The sequence below is a fragment of the Struthio camelus genome, chromosome 11, assembly GCF_040807025.1.
Source record: "Struthio camelus isolate bStrCam1 chromosome 11, bStrCam1.hap1, whole genome shotgun sequence".
Classification (NCBI taxonomy): Eukaryota; Metazoa; Chordata; class Aves; order Struthioniformes; family Struthionidae; genus Struthio; species Struthio camelus.
In genome coordinates, this window is record NC_090952.1 from 27389155 (window position 1) to 27410638 (window position 21484).

At 55.0% G+C, this 21484-nt stretch overlaps 1 protein-coding gene across 2 annotated transcripts; it reads left to right on the forward strand.

Moving 5' to 3' along the window:
- Window positions 1-3941: 3941 nt before the first annotated feature.
- Window positions 3942-20022, forward strand: CYSLTR1 (cysteinyl leukotriene receptor 1). Of its 2 annotated transcripts, none has more exons than XM_068956662.1 (2): window positions 3942-3984; window positions 8149-10903. In XM_068956662.1, the coding sequence occupies exon 2, from the start codon at window positions 8193-8195 to the stop codon at window positions 9228-9230; it is 1038 nt and encodes a 345-aa protein (XP_068812763.1). In that variant the 5' UTR covers window positions 3942-3984; window positions 8149-8192; the 3' UTR covers window positions 9231-10903. The 2 variants fall into 2 exon arrangements, 1 of the variants encoding a protein (XP_068812763.1); XR_011143393.1 differs by lacking the exon at window positions 3942-3984 and adding an exon at window positions 19662-20022 and having other exon boundaries at window positions 8149-10422.
- The last annotated feature ends 1462 nt before the right edge of the window (window positions 20023-21484 follow it).

Consider the following 21484-nt stretch of genomic DNA (forward strand, 5'->3'; position numbering starts at 1 on the left):
TGAAACACAACCGCCCGTCCTGGCCGGCTCTGGCACCTCGCCGCTCCGCGGCCCCTCCCGGGCAGCCCCCACGGCCGACCGGCGCTGCGGGAAGACGGCCAGCCCCACGCGGGGCCTCCTTCTGCCAAGCCGTGCCGTGCCGGGTCCGCTCGGGACGGTCCGCCCCCGTGGCGTGTCCAGCCCGTCCTGCATCACCTTCTGGAGGCCTTGAGCTGCTCTGCCCAAGCAGCAACGCTTCCGTCCTGCCCGTGCAAGCTGGCAGGGCTGCGGCCCGGGGCTGCGGGGCTCCGGCGGCGCCGACCCCCCCGCAGCGCGCAGCTACCGAGGCGTGAACGCCTTCACAGCTGCGCGACCTGCGTCTGACCGCTCGTCGCGCTCGCAAAGCGTTTAAAAAAAAAAAAAAAAAGGAAAAAAATTCAGCGCTTTGGCTGAATTCCCCTCGCTTTTGTGAGCAAGGCGCTCGGCGGCGCCGGGGTTGCGCGGGGCGAGGAGCCCGTGCGCCGGCTCCCAAGGGTCGCCCAAAAGGAGGAGAGCGGCACCGGCGCTTCCCCTGGCCATCACCCCCGGCCCTCCCAAAACACCCTCGTCCTCCTGGCCTCTTGCTCTGAGAGCTGCGGTTCGGCCGCCTCTTAGGAGCCTTCTCAGGAAATCCTTCCCGCACGGACACTTCCAGCACAGGCGGAGCAGAGAGCGGCCTCCTCCGCCCCCCCGGGCGCTTCCACTCCGTCCTTGCGACGAGGAATCTTCCTGTTGTTGAGAGCAAGGAGAAATTAAAAAAAAGAGAAAAAGGAGAAGGAGCCGCAGAAAAGGAGAAGGAATAACAAAACTGAGCAGCAAAAAGCAGAAGGAATAGCAAAATGAAGTAGCGAAAAAAGCAGAAGGAATGGCAAAATGGAGTAATAGCAAAGCGCAGGGCACAGCTAAAGCAAACCCCTGAAAAGGCTTCGCAGGGTGGCAGATGCCAAGCGGTGGAAGAGGTTGCCCAGAGAGGGGGCAGCCTCCCCCCTTCGAGGTCTTCAAGACGCGATGGTAGAAAGCCCTGAGCAACTTTGTCGGACCTGGTCTGAACAGGAGGTTGGCCTAGAGGTCTCCTGAGGTCTCTTCCAACCTGAATTCTCCTGTGACCCTCTCATTTGACTGTTCCTAATGCGCTGCCGAGCGGTTCTCGCAAGAGCGGCGGGTTTCTCCGTGCGCGGGGCCGGCTGGCAGGGCGGGGGAAGGCTCCCGCGTGAGGCGCAGGTGGCGGAGCTGCTTCCCTCTCACGCACCTTCAGCGCCCGTGAAGAGCGGTGCGGAAGAGGAACTCGTATTGCCCGAAGCGAAAGGCGCGCTGCCCCAGGTGCACGTCACGCAAACCAGCAGCACGTGCTGGGCGTGCAGAGGCAGACGCGTCGCGGACCCCTAAGGACCCCGGCGGGGGCCGGCGCCGACTGCCACGTTGCCCAGTGGGAAACCCCTCTGCACCGAGTGCGGTTGGCGCTCCAACAAAATGCACAAATACAAACCCCAAACCGTGCGGCCCATTCGGGAATGGCGGTAACGCGGCCTCCAAAGAGACCGTCACCCAGGCACCTCCCAGCCGGCGGGCTCTTTGCTGACCGACCTTGTGGCTCCTTCCTAGAGTGCAGCAGTGAGTTTATTGATGTGGCAGCATTTGTTTCATACTAAACCACGTATTCAAAAGGTTCGAAGCGGCAGGTTCTGTAACCGGTGCCCGTTGGGAAGTGGTGGTAATGCATCTCGCAGCGAGCGATGGTAATTCGGGTGCCGGTGGCCACCTGGGCGTTGCGCGCTGCCAGGGCTGCAGCCCCCGCGCACCGGCCGCTCCGCTCGGCACCTCCGCAGCCCTCCGGCCCAGCCTGGCCCCTCGCCCGGGCCGGCCTGCGCGGCGAGCGCTGCCGCGAGCCCCCCGGGCGACGCCGGGCAGAGACCTGGGATCTCCTCGCTGCTCGCAGGAAGCTCCCACGTCCAGGCGAGCGGCGAAGAGTCACTGGGTGTCACCGCGCACGGCCGCAGCAGAACCGAAAGTGTGGAAACCGCTTACAAGAAAGCCAGGAGCTACAAGAAAGTCATGTGCGGTGCTTGAGCCAGGCCTTACTACCAGGAGAATCGGGGCAGGATTTGCCTTAGGGAAGAGGTGCGGGGCCGGTGCTTCCACGCGCACAGGGGCGGCGCGGTCTGCGCGTCCCCGTCCCCGCGCGGCCGACGGGGCCGCGAGCAGCCTCCCTTCCCTCTCCCACGCTCTCCCGTCTTCCCCATCTCTCCCCTTCCCATTAGGCCGTGTGTTTGAACGCACCGCAGCGATGCCCTGGGCGCGAGCGGGAGGAGCGAGGCCTACTGCAGGGAGCAGCATGGACACCATCTCTCAGTCGCTGGCCTTTTTTGCGCCTGTAGCTTTGGAAGCGAGCCCTAAATTCTGGGGAAGTGCACAAATATTTACTAAGACAAATTTATTTTCCCCATGAGAAGCTAAGGATTTAATAGTCCAGTAAAGTTAATACCAGATGTCCCTTGGAATGCCGGGGGGAAAAAATTCACCTTCCCAGGTCCCAGACGAGCTTCTGAGTCGTTCCTTGGCCACAAGCGGGTCGCAGCGTCCCCGTCTGCACAAGCCTCCCGCTCCGAGGAAGGAGCAGCAGAGCTCTGCAGGGCACCTACAGCCCTGCTGCTCCCTGGGGCCCTCAGAAACGCGGGTGCTGGCGGGGCCGATGCCAAGGGGACACCCCAAAGAGCTGCGCTGTATGAGGGCATCCTGGGTGCCTCCGGCCGAACCGTCCGGTAACCCGATTCTGCATAAGGCTGGGTGGTGCCACCATTTCCAGGACCTTGCCCTTGACGGCTCCCTCCCGTGCAGAGGAAATCTCTTTTGCTGTGGATGCTGGAGCAGCGGGGCTGGAAGGCAGCGCAGAGCACATACATGTCATCTCCCCTTTCGTTTTCTAAGCAGATGAGGAGCAAAGAGCGTGGAGGCGTGGCAGCACGGGGGTGGGATTTCTCAGTGAGGTGACTTGCGACGATGTGAAAAGACCTGCCTCCGTCCGTGCAATTTCGCAGTGCACGGTGACTAACCACATGCTGGTGGCTCGATTCCTGGCAGAAGCAGCGGACCCATCGCCCTGTGTCACCGCATGCAACGGGTGTGCTATACCGCGCGGTGGTCCCCAGGGTTTGGTTCATGCACCACGCTGTTTTCGTTGTTGTCTTCCAAGTTTGCTCATTACTTTGCAAGCCGCCTAGGTTGCTCCCAGCACGGGAGTCTTGGTGACCCTGTCCTGAGGCTGGTGGGGAGCTAGAGTTGGTCCATCTGCGTTTGCCACTCCGCGATGCTGCTGAAATAACACTTTTTCCTAGTCGTCTGCTCCACCGCTGTGGAAGGCATCCAGGTGGAGCTGTGCCAACAGCCCGGCCGTCCTCAGCCAGCCGGAGAGGCAGGGGTTTGCAAAAGGTCAGAAACCAGCCATGGGGCCGATTAGTGTCAAAAAGTCTGGCCAAGCAGAGTCACCCGACCATGCATGAAAGCTGTGGCTACGCGGGGGCTGCCAGCCCGGCGTCGCTGCTTAAGCCACCTGCCCGTGGAGAAGGAGCTGGACAAGGCGTTGTCTGGGCACGGCAGCACCCTGTGGGTCTCAGAAACCCCGGCGGACAACGGTCTGTCGGGCACGCTACCCCGGCAGCGCTTCGGCGGTACCGACACCTCCCCGGAGGGGCTTCCTCAGCGCCCCGCGGGGGCCTTAGCCGGGCCGAAACGGCAGCGGCGCGGCGGGACCAGCTCCGCCGGGGCCGGCAGCTCCGGGAAGCGAGGGGAGAGGGGCGGGGGCGGCCCCGGGGGCCGGGGCGGCGGCAGCGGGGGGGGGCGGCAGCCGGGGCCGGGGCTGGGCGCGGCGGGCCAGGCCCCTCCCCGCGGCGCGGAGCCGCTTAAGGGGCTGCGCGGAGGCAGCTCCGCGTCTGCCCGGCTCGGCTCGGCTCGGCTCGGCTCGGCTCGGCGGTAAGTTAAGGCTGGGCTCAGCCCAGCGCCGTCCTCGTCGGGTGCCGGCGAAGGTTTTGGGGGGGGGAGAGAGGCCCCCGACGGCCACGGCTCCGGGCGGCGCTGCGCGCGCGCGCGGGGCCCACGCGTGTCCGCGCGCGTGGCCCGGCCGCGAGCCCCGCGCGGAACCCCCGACGGGGCGGGCGCCGCTGTCCCGCCGGGCGGAGCGGGCAGGTGTCCCGTCCCGTCCCCGTGTCCCCCCGCCGCGGTTCGCGGGTGGGCGAGAGCTCCGTCTCGGCGCGCCGCGGTCCGAGGCCGGGCTCCCTTCCTCTTGCCGCGGGGAAGGGATTTTTGCGAATTAAATTTTCGCAATATCCGTTGGTGGTCCACCTTAAATCTAGCTGTATTTGCATGAAACTCGGGATATAACAAAACTGGATCGTGCCTTAGTTGTTTAGGGTTTAGCCTAGATTTGTATATATTTCTTCGTTAGCTGTAGCTGTTCCCTGTCGGTTGTGTACATGTGTAATGAGCTGAATTTGCCAGCACGTAAATAGATGGTTCAATGAACTGTGACTAGATAAAATAAAAAGCGATGAAATGATATTTGTCTGACATGATGCAAAGCTGACCTAAAGCCCCATCTAGGAAACTTTTTTTTTTTTTAAACAGCTAGACTTGTACAGTTGGGGTTCTCCAATACTTCAGCCGTTTGCATCAATTCCATCAGTTTTCATTTCGGCTGCAAAAGACATTCTAAGTTATGTTTAGAAATACGACAGATCTCAGGTCTAAGATGCCTTTTAAAATAATACTCTGTGTGGTCGTTCACTATTCGCTGACGTTTTTAAGAAGAGAAGCTGAAAGACTGAAATTTAGTCCTCAAAGGAGGAAAAAAGCTTATCATCCAGGTCGTTACAACGTAGAAAGCATGCTCAAGTGTGGCTTAGGGATTAAATAAGAAAGTTTAGCTAACGAGCAAATGCCGAGCTGAGACTTTTAACACTACCTCTTGGCTAGCTTTTAGAGGGTAGCTGAACTGGCACGAGGGAGAGAAATCCTCAGGGGCAGGAAGGTAGCTGCTGTGAAATGTAACAGCTGCCAGCACGTATCGCTAGTGCCGTCTCAAAAGGCAGAAGTAAATTTGAACCGAAAGCTGAGTTGTTGGGAGCCCCGTCCCAGAGGGTACGTTGCGCTTCACCCGCAGCGCCCAGCTGCTCCGCGTGGATGCTCTTTCCCTTCTCTGGGTTTTGCGTGATGTTGTCGCTTTTACGTGCGACTTTTTAGTGTTTGCACATTATCCACCCAGCCTGTTTGTGCCCTTTTCTGTTCACTCTGTGTCATGATCGTAACTGTCTAAAGATGGGGAGGAAAACACGATACGCAAGAGAGATCATAGCAGTCTCGTAATCTCAAACATCTTGGGTTTTTTTTTTTTTTAAAGTCTGAGAAAGAACTGATATATAATGTCTTGGTAAGTATACCGATTTTATCTGTATCTGATTTGTGAGCTAATTGGGACAGTAATCTCTTGCCTCGTGTTCAGACGGTGCACGGTGCTGGAGTTTGTTCTGCAGGTCAGGCAATTTGTTAAAACCAGATAAACATTACTGCAAACTCATTCTTAGCCATATCTCGGAAATTTTAAAACCCTAGTGGAGCAATGCTCTTTTCATGACCGGCGTGCCTGCAGCGAAGAGCTCGGGCAGCTCAGGACCCCGAGGGGACATCTCCTCCCTGCACCGTGCCGCCTCCACGGTAGCTCCGCGTTGCTGAGCAGTCGTCGCAAAGAAGTGTCTGGAGGGGGGAGGCTCTGGCTGGGGGATTTGTGGTGTCCGGAGCACCGGGCCGCGGGTTTCCCGCACCTCTGCCCGTTCGGTCCTGTGAGCGTGAGGAACCCAAACTCGGCCAAACTGGGGCCGAGCTCTGCCTTCCGCCCGGCAAAGCCGTCAGGTGCGCCGTCCGTCCCGCCAGCGCAGAAGCGGGCTGCTGCGAGGCCGTGCTCGTGGCGGCAGGGGAAGAGGCTACGGCGGCAAACTCGTCACCTCTCCCTGCAGCAAAATGTTGCTGATTAATGGGTTATTTGCCGTGAGCATCCCTAGATAAACTTCATTTATGCCAGAACTCACCAAGCGAGGTGAGCTGTAAACGATGACGTGAAATGTGCTGATCTGAGACTCGACAGAGTCGAGCAGAGCTGCGTTGCACCTTCGTTGCCTCCTTTGCCCAGAGAGCCACACGAGCTCTCCCTCGCACGCACCTACATGCCCACAAATAGTCAAAGGGGAAAAAAAACATCCTCTATTGTGGCAGATTTTGCTTCCTTTCACATCTGTGCACCATCGTCCCCGACATGCACCCTCACTGACGTCTGTCGAGCTTTAATGCGTTTTGTCTGTTGCAGATAGTCAAAGGGTTATTTTAAGACTGCAGATTGTCAGGTAGCTGAGACCTGCCCGAAACCTGGCAGCCTCGAGCGTCCCGCTTTGGTTCTGAGTTCCCAGTGTGTTGTGGAGACAGAGTAATTTGGGAAGTGGTCATACCCCAGCGCTGCCAGGCTGTTGTCATTGGTGAAAGCGTGTGCCCCTCAACATGAGCTTTGCGCCCATCGGCAGCGTGTGTTCTCATAAGCAATCTTGTCCCAGCTGTTACCTTCAGCCTTGCTTTCTCTGGTCATGTTATTTCAGTCCGCTTGTATCAGGCACTTCTGATGGTCAGGGTGTTACAGAATCTCACTTGCAATCTGAGATCATTTATCTGAACCATGAGACACTGAAAATGAGTGAGGAAAAAAATGTAAGGGTGTATTTTGCTCTTGCTTGAACTTAGGAAAATCCACATTAAGCCTGCTAGCTCCCTGCATGCAAGTGGATACGGAAATGAAATGGTAAATCTTCAAGAAAGAATGGCTGAGCAGACCTGGAAACCGAACTGTGGCCCTAGGGGCTGGCTGCTCTGGAAAACTCCACCTTCGCTACTGCCGGTCGGAACGGCGTGCAGGCGCAAACCCTTCGCTAGGAGCTGCCTAGTGTCCCAGGTGCTTCGGCACCAAGAGGGTGGTCCTGTCCTCAGCGAGGCGCGCGCCTCGCTTCGGCTTCCCGGGCTGGCCGGGGAACCTCGCAGTTCCTGGCAGCACCTTTGCACAGGCAGGGAGCGAGACCGGAGCCCTGGCATTTCCGGCTCTCCATAGCGATCCTTCATAGTCTTCAGAAACCATACATGGTATCTTTTCCAAGGCTAATAACTAAATGTTTTTATTGACATAACAAGTTAAAAAATAGTGCTACCTGTGAATGGAGGAGAGCAACGCGGAAAAACTGGGGGAGCTGACGAGCATCTGCTCATGCTCTGAGCAGCCTCTGCTGTGGGAGCCTTGCAAGCTCTGCGCAAAGGATCTGGGCTCTCTAACGGTTTGGGGGGGGGGTTGTTTCTTTGTTTCTCTTTTTTCTTCCCCCCCCCCCCCCCCCGGAGAAAGGCTTCTTTGACCACCTCTTTAACTGTTTGAAGACCCATCCTGTGGACTTTCTCCTACAGGGCTCTGTCCTTACCCAGGCAGGCTGGGAGATGGGAGCCAGCATTTGCCACACTGTGCAGAGACAGAACTGAACAGTTAACTAATTACTAGATTTGGTCTTTAGATTTTAAACTGCATAGTGCTATTGCCACCTCCCTTTTTCTTCTCTACCATTTTAAAGAATAGCTGCTTTGGCTCCCAGGGAGCCAGACCTTGCACGGTATCTCCCCTCAGTCCTCTTGCTGATCACGGGCTGCCGGCAGTGGCAGCAGGGATGCATTTCTTACTGCTCCCTGATGTATGCAAATCCAAGAGGGCTTCAGAGCTTTAAGGCAGGGGCTTTTCAGAAGCTTCCAGCAGCGGTCTGAGCTCTGCCAGGCGTAGCCTCTGGAGGAAACGCTGCTGAGACTTCAGAGGAGCAAGGATGCAGCCACTACTGAGGGCTTCTGAAAAGGTGGCTCTTCATCTCAGAGCTTACGAACAGTAGTTATAGCTTTGCTGTGAATAGCTATAATAACACCTATCTAATACATTAGGTCTGTACAGAGCCACATCCCTCCCTAGCTGTTCTCCCCTACAAACAAGGGCGGATAGTTGTTTCTCCTGTTTAATAATTGTATTTTATTCTCATGTGCTGCTTTATGTAACTCACCTGACTTTTTCGTCCTTAGGCCTGAAATTCATTGCCAGGCAGAATCGTCATCGCCAAGGAAACATGACAGTCCTGTCTGATAACTTGTCGTGCCATCACGCCATCGATGACTTCCGAAATAGAGTGTACTCCACGTTGTACTCCATGATCTCGATCATGGGCTTTGTGGGAAATGGTGTCGTCCTCTATGTACTCATAAAAACATACCGGCAGAAGACAGCCTTCCAGATATACATGCTGAACCTTGCCGTTTCTGACTTTCTGTGTGTTTGCACGCTGCCTCTTCGGGTTGTGTATTATGTGCACAAAGGGAACTGGTTCTTCAATGATTTCCTATGCAGGATCAGTTCGTACGCACTGTACGTCAACCTGTATTGCAGCATTTTTTTCATGACTGCAATGAGCTTCTTCCGTTGCATAGCCATCGTTTTTCCAGTCCAGAATATCAACTTGGTAACGGAGAAAAAGGCTAAAATGGTCTGCGTTGGCATCTGGGTTTTCGTTACCCTGACGAGCGCTCCCTTTCTACGAAACGGAAGTTACCAACACGGCAACAAGACCAAGTGCTTCGAGCCTCCCGAAGATTCCCAGAAGACAAATCTCGTCGTGATCCTGGATTTTATTGCCCTGTTTGTGGGCTTCATTATTCCCTTTGTTGTCATAACTATCTGTTACACCATGATCATAAGGACCTTACTGAAGAATTCCCTGAAGAAGAATCAGGCTAATCGCAAGAAAGCCGTCTGGATGATAGTCATCGTGACGGCTACCTTCCTGGTCAGCTTCACCCCCTATCACATCCTGCGCACAGTCCACCTGCATGCGCTGAGGCTGAAGAAGGCCAGCTGCGAGGACGCCATATACTTACAGAAGTCAGTCGTCGTAACGCTGCCCCTGGCAGCTTCCAACTGCTGCTTTGACCCGCTCCTCTATTTCTTCTCGGGGGGCAACTTTCGGAAGAGACTCACCACGTTGAGGAAGGCCTCTTCCTCCAGCATAACACAAGCATTCAGGAAAAAGTTCTCCATAAAAGAGAAAGATGAGGAGCCCTTTGGAGAAAGCCACAGGGAAAATGGAAATGCATCTGAGGTCCCTTCGTAAGCGGGGTGGGTTTTCCTGCAGGATCTCAAACGGGCAACAGAGATCACAAACCTGTTTTGGTAAAAACGAACAAAGCCCACAAGTCTCTGTCACAGTTAGATATGTACTAGTTAGAGTGGACAGTCTCTGATTTATCCCGCTCGGCAGCGGCGCTAGCACGGCTGCCAGCCATGCCCGGGAGCTCCTCGGCGGCGCGCTCCACCGCTGGCCCCGGGCAGCCCGCACCGGCCGGCACCAGCCGGCTGCGGATCTGATGATAAGCTCATGTTAACAGACTCTTCCAAGCCTCCGTTTGGGCGTTTGCATCGTTTCACGAGGTGACAAGGAGCACGGGCTCTCTGAGTCCGTGGGAAACGTAAACAGGATGTTTGCTCTGCGCGGCGCTCGGGGAGCTGCTGGCGGTGACGGGGGGAGCGGGGATCGGCTCTGAAAGCAGCCAGCAAGTTATTGACACGGCAGAGGCCAGGCACGTTCCTTCCCCGCTCCCTGCTCCTTCTTCGCTGGACGTGGGTTTCCGCGTGCGAGCGATGACAGCGGCGCGTGCCTCCCGCGCCGGCAGCCGGCCGGCTGGGTGCCGTGCGGGGCCGGGGTGTCCACACCGCAATGCTCCTCCTGCCGAAGGTTTCCTCCCGCTGTGCTTCCCCTGCGCTGAATCGGTTGCAGCGCTGGGTTTACGCCAGTCGGCGGCCGCGAGCCCCTCGCGCGGCCCGTCCGCGGCACCGGGAGCTAGATACAGCCTTCAGAGACGGCTCCTCGGGAGCCGTGGGGCCTCAGTGTAGCATGTTTCCTCCTTGTCAGTGAATCGTTTCCTGGAGTACAGTGGTTGTGTAAAACCGAGTATGTGTGAGACTACCTGTAACTCCAGGAGCTCGGGCGCGAGCCCCTCTCGGCCAAGACACGGGCGAGCAGCCGGCTGCCCGGCGTTCCTCCTGCCTCCGTTCCTCCGCCAGCAAGGAGCGTTTTGTAAGGTCTGAAATTAGAGATGCTGGGAAATATTTAATTTGTCTCCGGATACGCTAGGGGTTGCTGTTCCCCAGCACCACGAGCAAACGCAAGAGGGGAAAAGAGCGGCTCTGTTAGAATCAGTGAGAGTGAGTGTTGCTGGCTGCAGCAGGACGATGTACTCACCCGCGGAGCGGGTGGGTTTGAACGGAGACAAGCCACCGCGTTTTACTGGCGTCCTTTGCTTCTGGTATGTAGCATCTTCTGAATTTCTAGGAAGATTTTGTTTGTGGGAGCAGTCTTCTAAAACTGCACCAACCCAGCACACAGTTGAAATTTGCTTCAGTGGGACCGGCCGTCCAGGTAAGGGCTGCGGCACTGGGCTTATGGAGCCACTTCACAAGGTTTTTACCTCCACGTAGAGCTCTGGGCGCTCAGCGGCCAGCGCAGGATTAGGCCTGCCTTCTTAAAGTGTCGATTAACTAAGTTTAAAAGTCTATAGAAGTGGTTTTTTTTTTAATAACCAAATACGATTGATGTGTGGCCCTGTTGAAGACTGTCTGTCTGTCTGACATCTTGCAGAGAAGATGCAACCCCAGGGCTCATGGGAAGATCTTGGGGAAAACCGGACATGAGGAGCCCGAGTGCCAAATGTCTGTCATGAGCCAGGGCGACACAAAACTGAAAATTTTTTTGCATACAACGTGATTAAAAAGATTGTTTGGGCCATGTTTTCTTTGTAAATAGAAACTTCTAAATCTTAGACATGAGAACATTCCTGTGCTTTTCAGGGGAACTCACCAAATATGCAGCAGTGCTCCCTTTCTTTTGGTGGGGGCAGCCAAGTCTGCCCCCCGGGATACATGACCTATTGAGAGAGGAATAGAGATTTGTGTAGGATTAAGACTCTTAGCTGGAAAACAGGGGTTAATAATGACAAGCAAATATGTTTTGATGTTGTGGGCTTTATGAAGTTACTTGATGCTATCTTACATAAAGAAAATTGTCCTGACACTGTAAAGGAAGAACAAGCAAAAGGGTTTGGGTCTTGGCGGGGGGTTGCTTGAGAGAAACAGTCTCTACGCTTACACGCGAGGGTAAATGTTTTCTCCCTGCACCGTAGTCTGTGTGTTCCTGAGTCGTCAAAAGGCTTTTAGAAAAGTAAAAGCAAAGTAATTTATGGATGTGAATTTTCAGCAAGAGCTGAAACCTCTTTAGAAATATTTAAGCTATGTACATTGGAAAAGGTCTGAAAACTGTTAACCTGGAGGACTGTTACAGTTCCCCCTAGTCCCGCTTGAGGGCACAGCACGGTCCAGTTCTGTAGGTACAGACCGCTTTGAGGAAACGTGTGTAAAAGGAGAGTTGGCTAAAACTTCTTAAGGGTTACTATTGAGTATTATAAATGTATCTCAAGGCATAAAGGCATTATGTAACTGTAAACATAAATCATCTTGAAAGTCTGAGTTTCAGAATATATGGAAGTAATATGCACCTTCCCAAATTTTTAAATTTTATTGTTTGTTTATTGTACAGTAAAGCTATAAATATATATATAAAACCATTTTTATTGTATCAAATGGCTTTTTTAATGAGACAATGGAAATGGCAAGAGAAGTGGCATGGATTTTTTTTGTTTTTTGTATTTTTTGCAATGGGTAAGACTATTTATGAGACAGGACTGCAGAAAATTAAATGGATGTGTTGCAAGACCAAGTTTACACACAGACACAGAAAACAGTAACTCTTACAGATTCTTCTAAGCGACGATACGTTCTTACCTACACACACCACTAGCACGTACGAGCCACCTCATAATCTTTTATAATAATATAGTAAAGCCATAGTCATAGCTGCTGAGGGCAGCACCTGGCATCGGGGCTCGGCCGCGGAGCATCGGGCGCTGCCAGCTCCCCGGGCAGCCCGGCCATCGGCTCCCCCGGAGGCCAGGGCTCCTGCCCCGCGGTCCGTTCGCCGCCGAGCTCCCGGCGAAAGGCGAGGGCGGCCGTCCTCGGTTGCGTGGTGGCACCTAGGAGGTCAGAGGTATCCTGGCAGCAAGCGCCAATCCGCTTTGGATGGCGAGTAGGGACCGAAGCCGAAGGTGTGGGAGATGCCACCCTCGGGAAGGGCTGTCACGCTCCAGGGCTCGAGCTGGCAGCGGTGGCACTTGTCCCGGCTGAAATAAGATACCAGGAAATGGGCAGAGCAGGAAGGAGGAAAGCCGCGCTGATACAGTACCGTGTCTGCCAGAAACGCCTAAAAAGGCCGAGAGAGCTGTTTAGCTGGACGCTTGGAACGGAGCTTTTTTTGGCGCGCGTGCTGCGATTCGTGGTACAATAGAGTCCCCTAGCGCTCGGCCATCGGCAGAGCATCGCCCGCTGCCTGGCGCCCTTTGGAGCAGCAGCCCAGGCGCCTCCTCGCCTGTAGCATCGTCTCCCCTCCTCTCTGCCTGGGGTGCTGCTCACGCTGCAACCCCCCCCCCCTTTTATTTACTAACCTTTGGGTTTCCCCTCTACACCTGCATCCTGCTTTTTTCCTATTTTCCCGGACTGATTTCCAGGGCGGGCAGGAGCGGCGCTGCTCTGGCGAGTCCATCGGGTCCGGAACGGCAGGGCCGGGGCCAACAGGCAGCGCCCCGGGCAGAAACGCCCCGAAACGGCGAGCGGGATCTGCACCGTCGTCTTCGAGCCTCTCCCTGACCGACCCTTTGGTCCCTGCCGTGGCAAACGGTGACAACCCTTGAGTTAACACGAGGCGGCTCAGAGGGCGACGGGGCCGCCGCGTCGGTGCCCTTTTCCCCGAGACGGACAATCAGCGGGAGCGCCGTGAGTACGCCCAGCCGCCTGCCCGGCTGGCGGCGTCCGCCCGCAGCCTCCTGCGGCCGCCCGGCCCGGCCCGCGCGCAGAAACGCCTTGCCTCGCGCCCTCCACCGCGGGGCTTGTTCAGTACTGCTTTGGGCTCCTGTTTGCTTGCTGCTCGGCTCGCGGGCCTGTAGGGTGCAAGCAGGTAACATCTTCGGTTCCCTCTGCAACTGCAAGGGCTAGAAATACACCTTTTTTTTTTTTTTTCCCCCCTAAAGCAGGCTGCGAGTCTGGTTCCCACCCGTTTCCTTCAGGTGTTGGGGTTCAAAAAGCTGGGGAGGGGGGGTGGAATAGCCGGATTCAGCCTAAATTCCCCCGCGTTAGTCAGGCACGCAGCGGCGCCCGGGGCTGGCTTGACCAGTCAGCGAAGTAACCGGGTTTCTCCGCCTCAGAGACGTGTTGGGGAGACACGTGGTGAGACCTTGGGGGAAAGATGGAGGCACGGCGTCAGTCCGAAACGGCCGTGGAAACCGGTGGTGAAAACCGCCGCTCTGGTGAAAACTGTGGCTCGAAACCTCTACAATTTTTTTTTAGTACAAGTCAGGCTGTTGCATCATTTTTTAATCACGCATGGGGCGCAGAGGGTGTGATAAGTGCATTTTATACGCTGCAGTGTGAACACGTTCATGTTACTTCTTTTTTTAAATAGAAAATATATCAAGCCCCTTTCCTCACCGCCGGGTTTCCCGAGCCCGGCCGGAGCCCGCAGCCCCCGAGGGCCCCGGCTCGGCGGCCCGCGCAGCGGCTCACCGACGAACCGCTGCCTTCTTCCCCTTTCCTAGTTCCAGCGGATAAACCACCCGCTCAAGAACGTAACGGCGACGCTGCAGCTTCCTTTCCTGATACGCGGGGCGCGCAGGCCCTGACGTCTCCCCGCCGCCACCTGCCCGGCGAGCGAAGCGCGACCAAACTGCCCCAACACAGGAGAGGAAAATCTGCGTTTTTGTGTTGATCGAGGCAGGCGGCGTCCTCGCTCCCAGGGATTGCAACGCAGCGGATGGCGTGCAAATTCCTCACCGGGAAGAGGTGACGCAGGGCTTCCCCCAACAAACACGAAATCCTGGTCTAGCGCATGCCCGGGGCACGCTGCCTCCCGCGAATACAAAAACATCTCCCATTTACGTCTCGGAGGGGGGTCTTCAGGACGAATTTGCGTGCAGGCAAAGAGCATCGCGCCAGCGCTGCGCGGTCCCCTAAGCACGCTCGAGCGGATTTTCATCTGCGCGGGTTTTCTGAGAGGGTCCGAAGCAGCCACCTGCTGCCAGAGGCCGACCACAGGCGAGATTTCCGTTTGCGGGAATAAAACCATCTTTCCGTTTCCAGGAGAAGAGTACGAACCTTGGCTTCCGGCAAAGCCTTTCCCGGGCTGGCGCTGGGCTAGCCGGGCTACCTGCTTTCCAGCCTTTGCAGGGCGTCCTCGCCAACGCGCAGGTGGCCGAGCAGCCGTCCCCCCTTCCCTCGGACAAGTTGGCTGGGGCGGGTTTTGTACAGAGAATTTGTAAAACTCGCAGTTTTAACATGCGCTTCGTTTTCCCTTTGTGCTCGGGCTGCGCTGCAGCAAAGCCGCCTGAGCGGGGCTGGCCGGGAGAGGCTCCTTCCTGGCTCGCGGCAGGCTGCGTACCGCCGAACCGCAGCAGTCAGAGTTGCTAGTTACTGCAGAAAAATGAGGTTGCTGGGGCCTTTTCTCCCCGGATGTGCGTACCTGCTTTGACCCGCTACGTACGGCAGAAGATGAAGTCGTACCTCTAATGCTTGATGACGTTTCCATCTTGTTTACAAGCCTTCAGTGATCTTTTTGTCTTCAGGGTGTAAAAAACATGTCCTAGGTTTGTGATACGATAGCAAACTGTCCTTCGGGCTTTTAAACCCCATACCGGTTTTTGCCCGATGCAGGGCCAAATTCCAACACCGCCGGCGCGGACGTTCAGGAGTTCGACCTCGCACGTCACCACCGCTCCTCTGCCTCTCTGCGGTGGCTTTGTATAAAATGCTGGCAGGAGCGGCGAAGCAGGTGACGTTCCCGTCTAACAAGCAATAACCTCCAAGCAGTTGCAATAAAGAGAAACTTCCCGTCTCCGCCGCGGTCTGACATCAGCGGAGGGACCTCTTCCATGCGGCGGCGGGGAGAACGCGGGAGGCCTTCGCTTACGGTGGCAGAGGGCACCATGGCAAGGAAATAAATATATATGTTAGCGGTAAAAGCGAAGGAAAGGAGATGTTTTAAAATCCCAGCAGTAGAAGTAATAAAGCGCTACGAGGAACGCACTGGGAATTAAGCGATCACGGCGGCTTCTTCCATGTTCCCTTGAAGACGGTGGCGCGACCGGAAGGCAGACCGCTCCGGCCTGCGGCCCCGGCGTCGTAAACCCACCTCTCGGCGCGCGGGGATCGAGCTTCAGCGCGCCGCTGACTTCAGCTCCGACCCTCCGCGACACGTCGCCTGCCAGAGGCCACAGCGCTAGTGTCCCTTCCGGAGCTGACGATATCCCGGGGGTCATCCGGGGTTTCGTTTCCTCTCTGAGCGGCTTACCCCCGGCGCGAGACAAGAAGCCAGCGGCAGAGGGCCGAGCGCCGCCGGCCTTCGAGGGAGGGCGGAAGGCAAAGCTCCACGCGGTTGGGCCTCGGGCCGCTGCCTACCGCCAGCAGCGCCTGCTCCCCGCGCGCCTCCGCCTCCTCCGTCGCCCCGTCGGAGGCCCCCGGAGCTGGGCGTCGAGGTGGGGCGGCCCGGAGGCGGCCGGGCTCCAGGCCCGGGCTGGGTGGCGGGGGCCGAGCTCTCACCTTGAGCTCAGGTGGTCGCTCTGCTTCAGGACGTAGCGTGGCGACTCTAGGCCGGGTTAATCGTACCCTAGGAAGGTAGGAAAAACAGGCCGCAAGGTGGTGAACAAATAAAACGGCCCCTGAAACACGGTTGCCCAAGCCCTGGAGGACGGTTCTGCACGTCCCCAGGTGGTTTTGTCTTGCGGCGTACTAAGGAGCTGCTCTAAATCCGAGGTAACGCGGCCAGCATTGAGCAGGCCGTAGCCTGGCTGCGCTTGCGATGAGAACCGAAACCCAACGCTACGGTCTGGGATTGCCCCAGATCCGCGCGAACGTCCCCGGCCCTTCCGGCGCGTCTCGGCCGGCTGCGGATCGCCCGCTTGTCCGTAGCGGGTCGGCGGTGCCCGGGCGGACGCCGGCTGCAGGACTGGCGTCGGCCAGCCGGCGGGTGGCCCGCTTCCAAGTTAAATTTCTAAACGCCGTCCCTCTGTCCTGCGGCGGGAAGTCCTTCTGATGAAATAACCCCAACTCGTTGCAACCCTTCGATATTACACTGAGCTTACACAAATACAAAGGCATCGATGGCAGCATCGTCTGGGACGTTGTGAGAGTTAATCAATGGTTGCAAGGGAAAAATAATGGAAACAAAAGGCGTTATCCGCTGAAGCTGAAGAACTTTTGTCTGTAAGATTCCTGTTGTGTCAAGGCAAACAGAAAGGAGCAAACATCATAGCTTTGGCCACACCACGTACAAGGAATCTCTTGGTTTCCATTCGCGTATCGCTCTTGCTTTGTCTAACTGGAGTATTCCTCGGATAGCGATTAGAAGAAAACTGTTCAAACCCCCCTTCGCCAAAACATCTCAACAACAGTGATAATGAAAAGTTAAAGCTGAGAATCAATCAAATGTTCAGACCAGAGAAGCCCAACAGCTGGAGCTTCAATCCCAAATTTGGTTCAATGATACAAAAAAATAGGTAAATGTTTTTACCCCCAGTTTCCCTGTAAAACTGAAGCCTTTACAGACTGCCAGCTCTTTACTCCAAAATGCAAAGCTGATATCAACGTGAGCCATCCCCGCTGGGCTCTCCTGGGATCGCTGCAAGAGGGAGGCGATTTGGGGCTGTTTGACAATATATTGTGAAATGAGGGATTTTGTGTGCTTCTTCTTACTGCACGTTAAACTTTGGGGGCTCTTCTTTTCGTCCTCCTGTGCAGCCGCGCGGCAGTGCAGCGTTGCCTTTGCCATCCTAGTTCACATAAACACAGTTTCGGCTCCTTCTGGAGAAAGGGATCTATAGTTAAATAATGATGGCTTTTATGCTTGTTTTTGCTACAGAATGCTATATATAAATACAAACCTACTTATCCAAGGACAGTGGTGGCAAGGCAGCTACATTGTGTGTGAACAATAGACACCGATGTTGGCAAGAGGTTTTTCTCCCCCCCTCACCTCTCCCAAAGACACAGAAGGTCGGTGTACTTTTCCATAACGGGTTCCCCTAACGAGGCACTGAGAGCATCGTGTCCGTCAGGAGGCCTTTAAAATATCTGTGGCGTAACCTTCAATAAAGCCGAGGATCAGCAAACCTTGTTGAGTGACCCTGTGACAAAAGGCCGGGCTTTTGCCCTTGTTGCCGCTGCCCACGTACCCCGCTGGCTGCTGGGGGACGCCGGGGCCCGCTGCCTCTGCCACGCCACGGAGCCAGCGTGGTTTTGGTAGAAAGGCTCAAGTAATAGCAAAGAGGGGAAGTGAAAAGCATGTTGCTTCATTTTTATGAAACAAGAGCCCCATACTTCTTTAAAATATGCGGTCTGCGTTTTTGTTTTTAGCCAAATGACTGGAATAAATACTGAGGACGCTCATGTTGGCTGGGACAGGGTTGAGGTTTTTGCTTACAGGTGGCCTTACTGGGGTGACTAGTCCTACTAGATTATTCACAGTACAAATATTTAATTTTTGGAGGCTTTTCTTAAGCTCCATTTGAAATGTGTAGGATGAACAGGAGCAAAGATGATCATTTCATACTTTTTTGCTTCCAACACTGGGACAGTTCAGGCTGTGCCAGGACAGAGCCACGGGGAACCTGCTCTCTGGGCTCCTCCTCGATGCATTTCATGATGATCGCTATACATGACACGAGGATGACGTTGTAAACGGGATACAAAGTCAAACAGTTCCTTTTCAAGTTGCCAGGTTTAAAGTGGCCTCCTATGGGTCTCGGCCGAGATTTGTGCTTCCCGTAGCTGCATAACATGCAGGTTTGGCCGACCTGGCCCTTGGTAGCAGAGGAGCCTTTGGATGAAGGACCCCAAATCAGCTCCTGGCTGATCACCAGGCTCCCTCACACAGCTTGAACGGGGAATGAACCTCCGGGGCTGCCGGTACTTATCTCGCCCCCATTATCACAGTGAAAGAGCAACCTCTAACGAACTCAGGCCCTCAACTTCCCTGTCAAGCAGGGAGCGACTGTTATTCCCAGCGTGCAATGAAGACGTGGGCGAGCAGGGGCGAGCGCTGCCGAGCCCAGGCGCTGCCACCCAGCAGGTCCCCAGGCCGGCGGGGACCTCTGCCTGCCCCTGCCCGTGCACCGGACCCCGCAGCTCCGGCTGGAGGGTAGCCACCAAGGGACCCTGTCCTGCTGAAAGTCAGCCCCCCGGGGTCCGGGGACGCCCTCAGGCTCGAGAGCACCACATTTACAGGAAACTAAGCACAGTAAGCACGTCACAGTTCTGCAGAGCAGCTTTCATAACGGGTGTATTAAAAAAAGAAAGCTACAATCCCAGCGGTCTCCATTGCAAGGCATTCACAATAGCTGCCACTAAGCAGGCAGTTCAGATTTTTTTCATAGCAAGAGAAGATGGGGAAGGTGGGAAGAGGCCAATTTTTTTTTTCTTCTTTCTCATGCACAAAAGGGTCCTTATTCATTTTAATAGCAGGTTCTCTCACATAGCAATCAACCCTGTCAGCCAGACAGTGGAGAAAGAAGCCTTATGCAGCTACCGCGGGCAGAGTATTGCCACTTAGACCTTCTCAGCTGTTTTCTGAGGATGGGAAACTAGATCCATGACAATCTCAAAATGGAGAGCGTTAGCCCTGAACAACTAAGTAGATTGTAATAATGGATACAATATGGAGGTTTCCTCGAGGAGCCAATATTTGTATTCTTCACAGCTGCATCTTTTTCTTTCTTTCTTTCTTTCTTTTTTTTTTTCCTACCCTGAAGTGCTCCCAAATGCTTCGTGCCATGTGGCTGCTTCTTATTTGCATCAAAGACCTGATTCATTGCTGCTCTGCACTTCGATAGATTACGTATGCTCCTGCAAAGCAGATCTAAAATGCTCGTCTGACACGACCGCCAGGCTCTTCTGCAGCGATGCGAGTAGCGATCCAAAGGGCAGGGATACAACACTTCAGGTCCAAAGGGTTTTGTGAGCGTCAAGGCTGGAAGTGGGACCCCAGCACAGAGCAGGGGCCTCCGGGCCTAGATCAAGGGAAAGAACAAAAAAGGGAATGGAAACAATGATGAGGACTGGGGTTATTGTAGGAGAGAGCAAGTAAAAGAGGTTGTTTGGGGACAGTGAAGAAAATGCCCGATAGGAAAGAAAGAGTGCTCTAAAGAAAGACAATGGAGAAAGGAGAAATAGAGTGAAACCACTAGAAAGCAATGGTAAAACAGAGCAGAAGTATCTCTGATCGCAGACGAGCAGTTCTGCGCAGAGGTGCTGCAGCTCTGCCCATCTCCAACACACGCTGTTTACGACACGCAGCTAAAAATCTTTTCCTCTGTGTATGTGATTGAGTTGAAACTTTGCTGCTGACCTGATGCCACAAGGGAAACTTTTTTTTTTTTTCTCCCTGACTGTGAAGTGAGGGGGCTGTAGAAAACACGCCGTAACCAGGACAATGAGCGCACCTGAGTCACCTGAAGGAAGGTAGGAGACCTGCACCAAACACACAAACGGGAAACGAAAAAACAAGCAAGCGGGAGGAGTGTTACGTGGCACTTGGCACGCAATTATTTTCAGATTGCCTCAATCCCTGATTGCTGATGCTTCACCTGCAGCTTGTCCAGATACGACAGTGAGAACAAGTTAAAAGAGACCAGTGTTTCAGCAACAGAACTCTCAGCCTGTTGTCTGATGGGAAAATCAATTCCAAATGTTGAAATTTCAATACAGTCTACAATTTTGTTACATTCAGATTTATTCTGCTTGTTTTCTTTCCTTTTTGTCCTTCCTCTCCTCTCTGTTCTTCAGAAATTGGCTCTGACGCTTCCCCCTGACTCTCCAAAGACCTTTTCCAGCTGAATTTCATGCAGCAGGAAATGAGCCTCTGCCCTGCCTATCCCAGGGAGCAAACCTGCTCTTGCAAAATCCCAAATCTTCCAGATGAAAACACAGGACTTCTGGTATGCAAATTTTATCTTCATGCAAAGCTGCAGTAAAGAAGGTTCATGGGGCTTTTTAAAAACACTTTTCAGTCTAGTTTATAAAAATTCTGTGTGATTCTGTGAAACTAGGAGAAAATTCATTTTGGCTTTCTCCTTTCTTCCTTTTCTTGCTGTCACAGAGCAGGACAAGCGTTCTCTAGCTCTGACATGTTTAAATTATGGTTGTCTTGAGTGTTTCTGAGGATCCAGCTGCCTGGATTTCTTAGCAATATGCCTGCGCTGCTGCCAGACTAGGTCCTCAGAGCTTAAATCTCCCCACCCCTTCAATATCTGATGCATCTCCTGGTTGCTCCGAGGAAGCTGCTCGGTGGCACCAGGCGGCGAGGCTGGAGCCAGCGTGGAGAAGCTGGCTGTGAGGAAGCTCTGCTTGCGTTCGTGTGGATGCTTTGGCTCTGTCGCGCGAGGTGAAGCCCTGCGTTAGGTGGGCTTTTCGCAGCGTTTGCTCGGGCCCCTCTGTTTCCAAGTGTTTTGTTGCAGCACGTATTTTTTTTCAGCCTGTTTGGGTTGGTGATTTTGTTTTGGGGTTTTGGGTTTTTTTTGTTTTTTGGTTTGGTTCCTGGCTTGGGGGAAGAGTTATAAAATGACGCGTAAACAAAGCTAGTGTTGGGAAGTAGACTGAATCTGGGTATTTGATTCCTATCTGGGTCCTCGCTGAATAATTGGAGGAGGAACGGAGCAAAAAGGCCTTGCGGAAGGGGGTAGAGGCGCGCGTGAGAGGCGGGCTGGGTGTCTCACAGGCATCTCCTTGCCCAGCAGAGCCTCGCAACCGTCGCGAGCGCGGGCCGGGGGCTGAGAGCAGCAAACCGCCCCCCGGGCGCTGCCGGCCGCCGCGCAGAGGAGGGCTCGGGAACGCCGCGTTCGCCGCAGCCAAAGGCCGGGCAGTCCCTAGAAGTGTGTTTTCTATATTTGTAAGTACACGTCCGAGGCTCGGCGGAGCCACCAGAACCGGTCGTTACAAATTCTCTCACAAGCAGCCCTTTTCCCTGGATTCTCGTGGCTCTCTTCTGAAAAAAGCAGAAGTCAACGTGTTAATTACAGGGGCCGAGTTCAGCGAGGAGCCAGCCTTGCCGCTGCGTGGAGGCAGCGGCCGCTCGGAGGAACGAGGCCAGCGAGCCGACCGCTCCCGACTCTCACAAAAGTCCCCGACGGCTCAGCGATGGGGCTGCAGCCCAGCCAGGGCTTAATTCGCCAGGCGCCTTTTCCGAAGGGGCCCCGTTGTGTCTCCGTGGAGCTCGGTCAA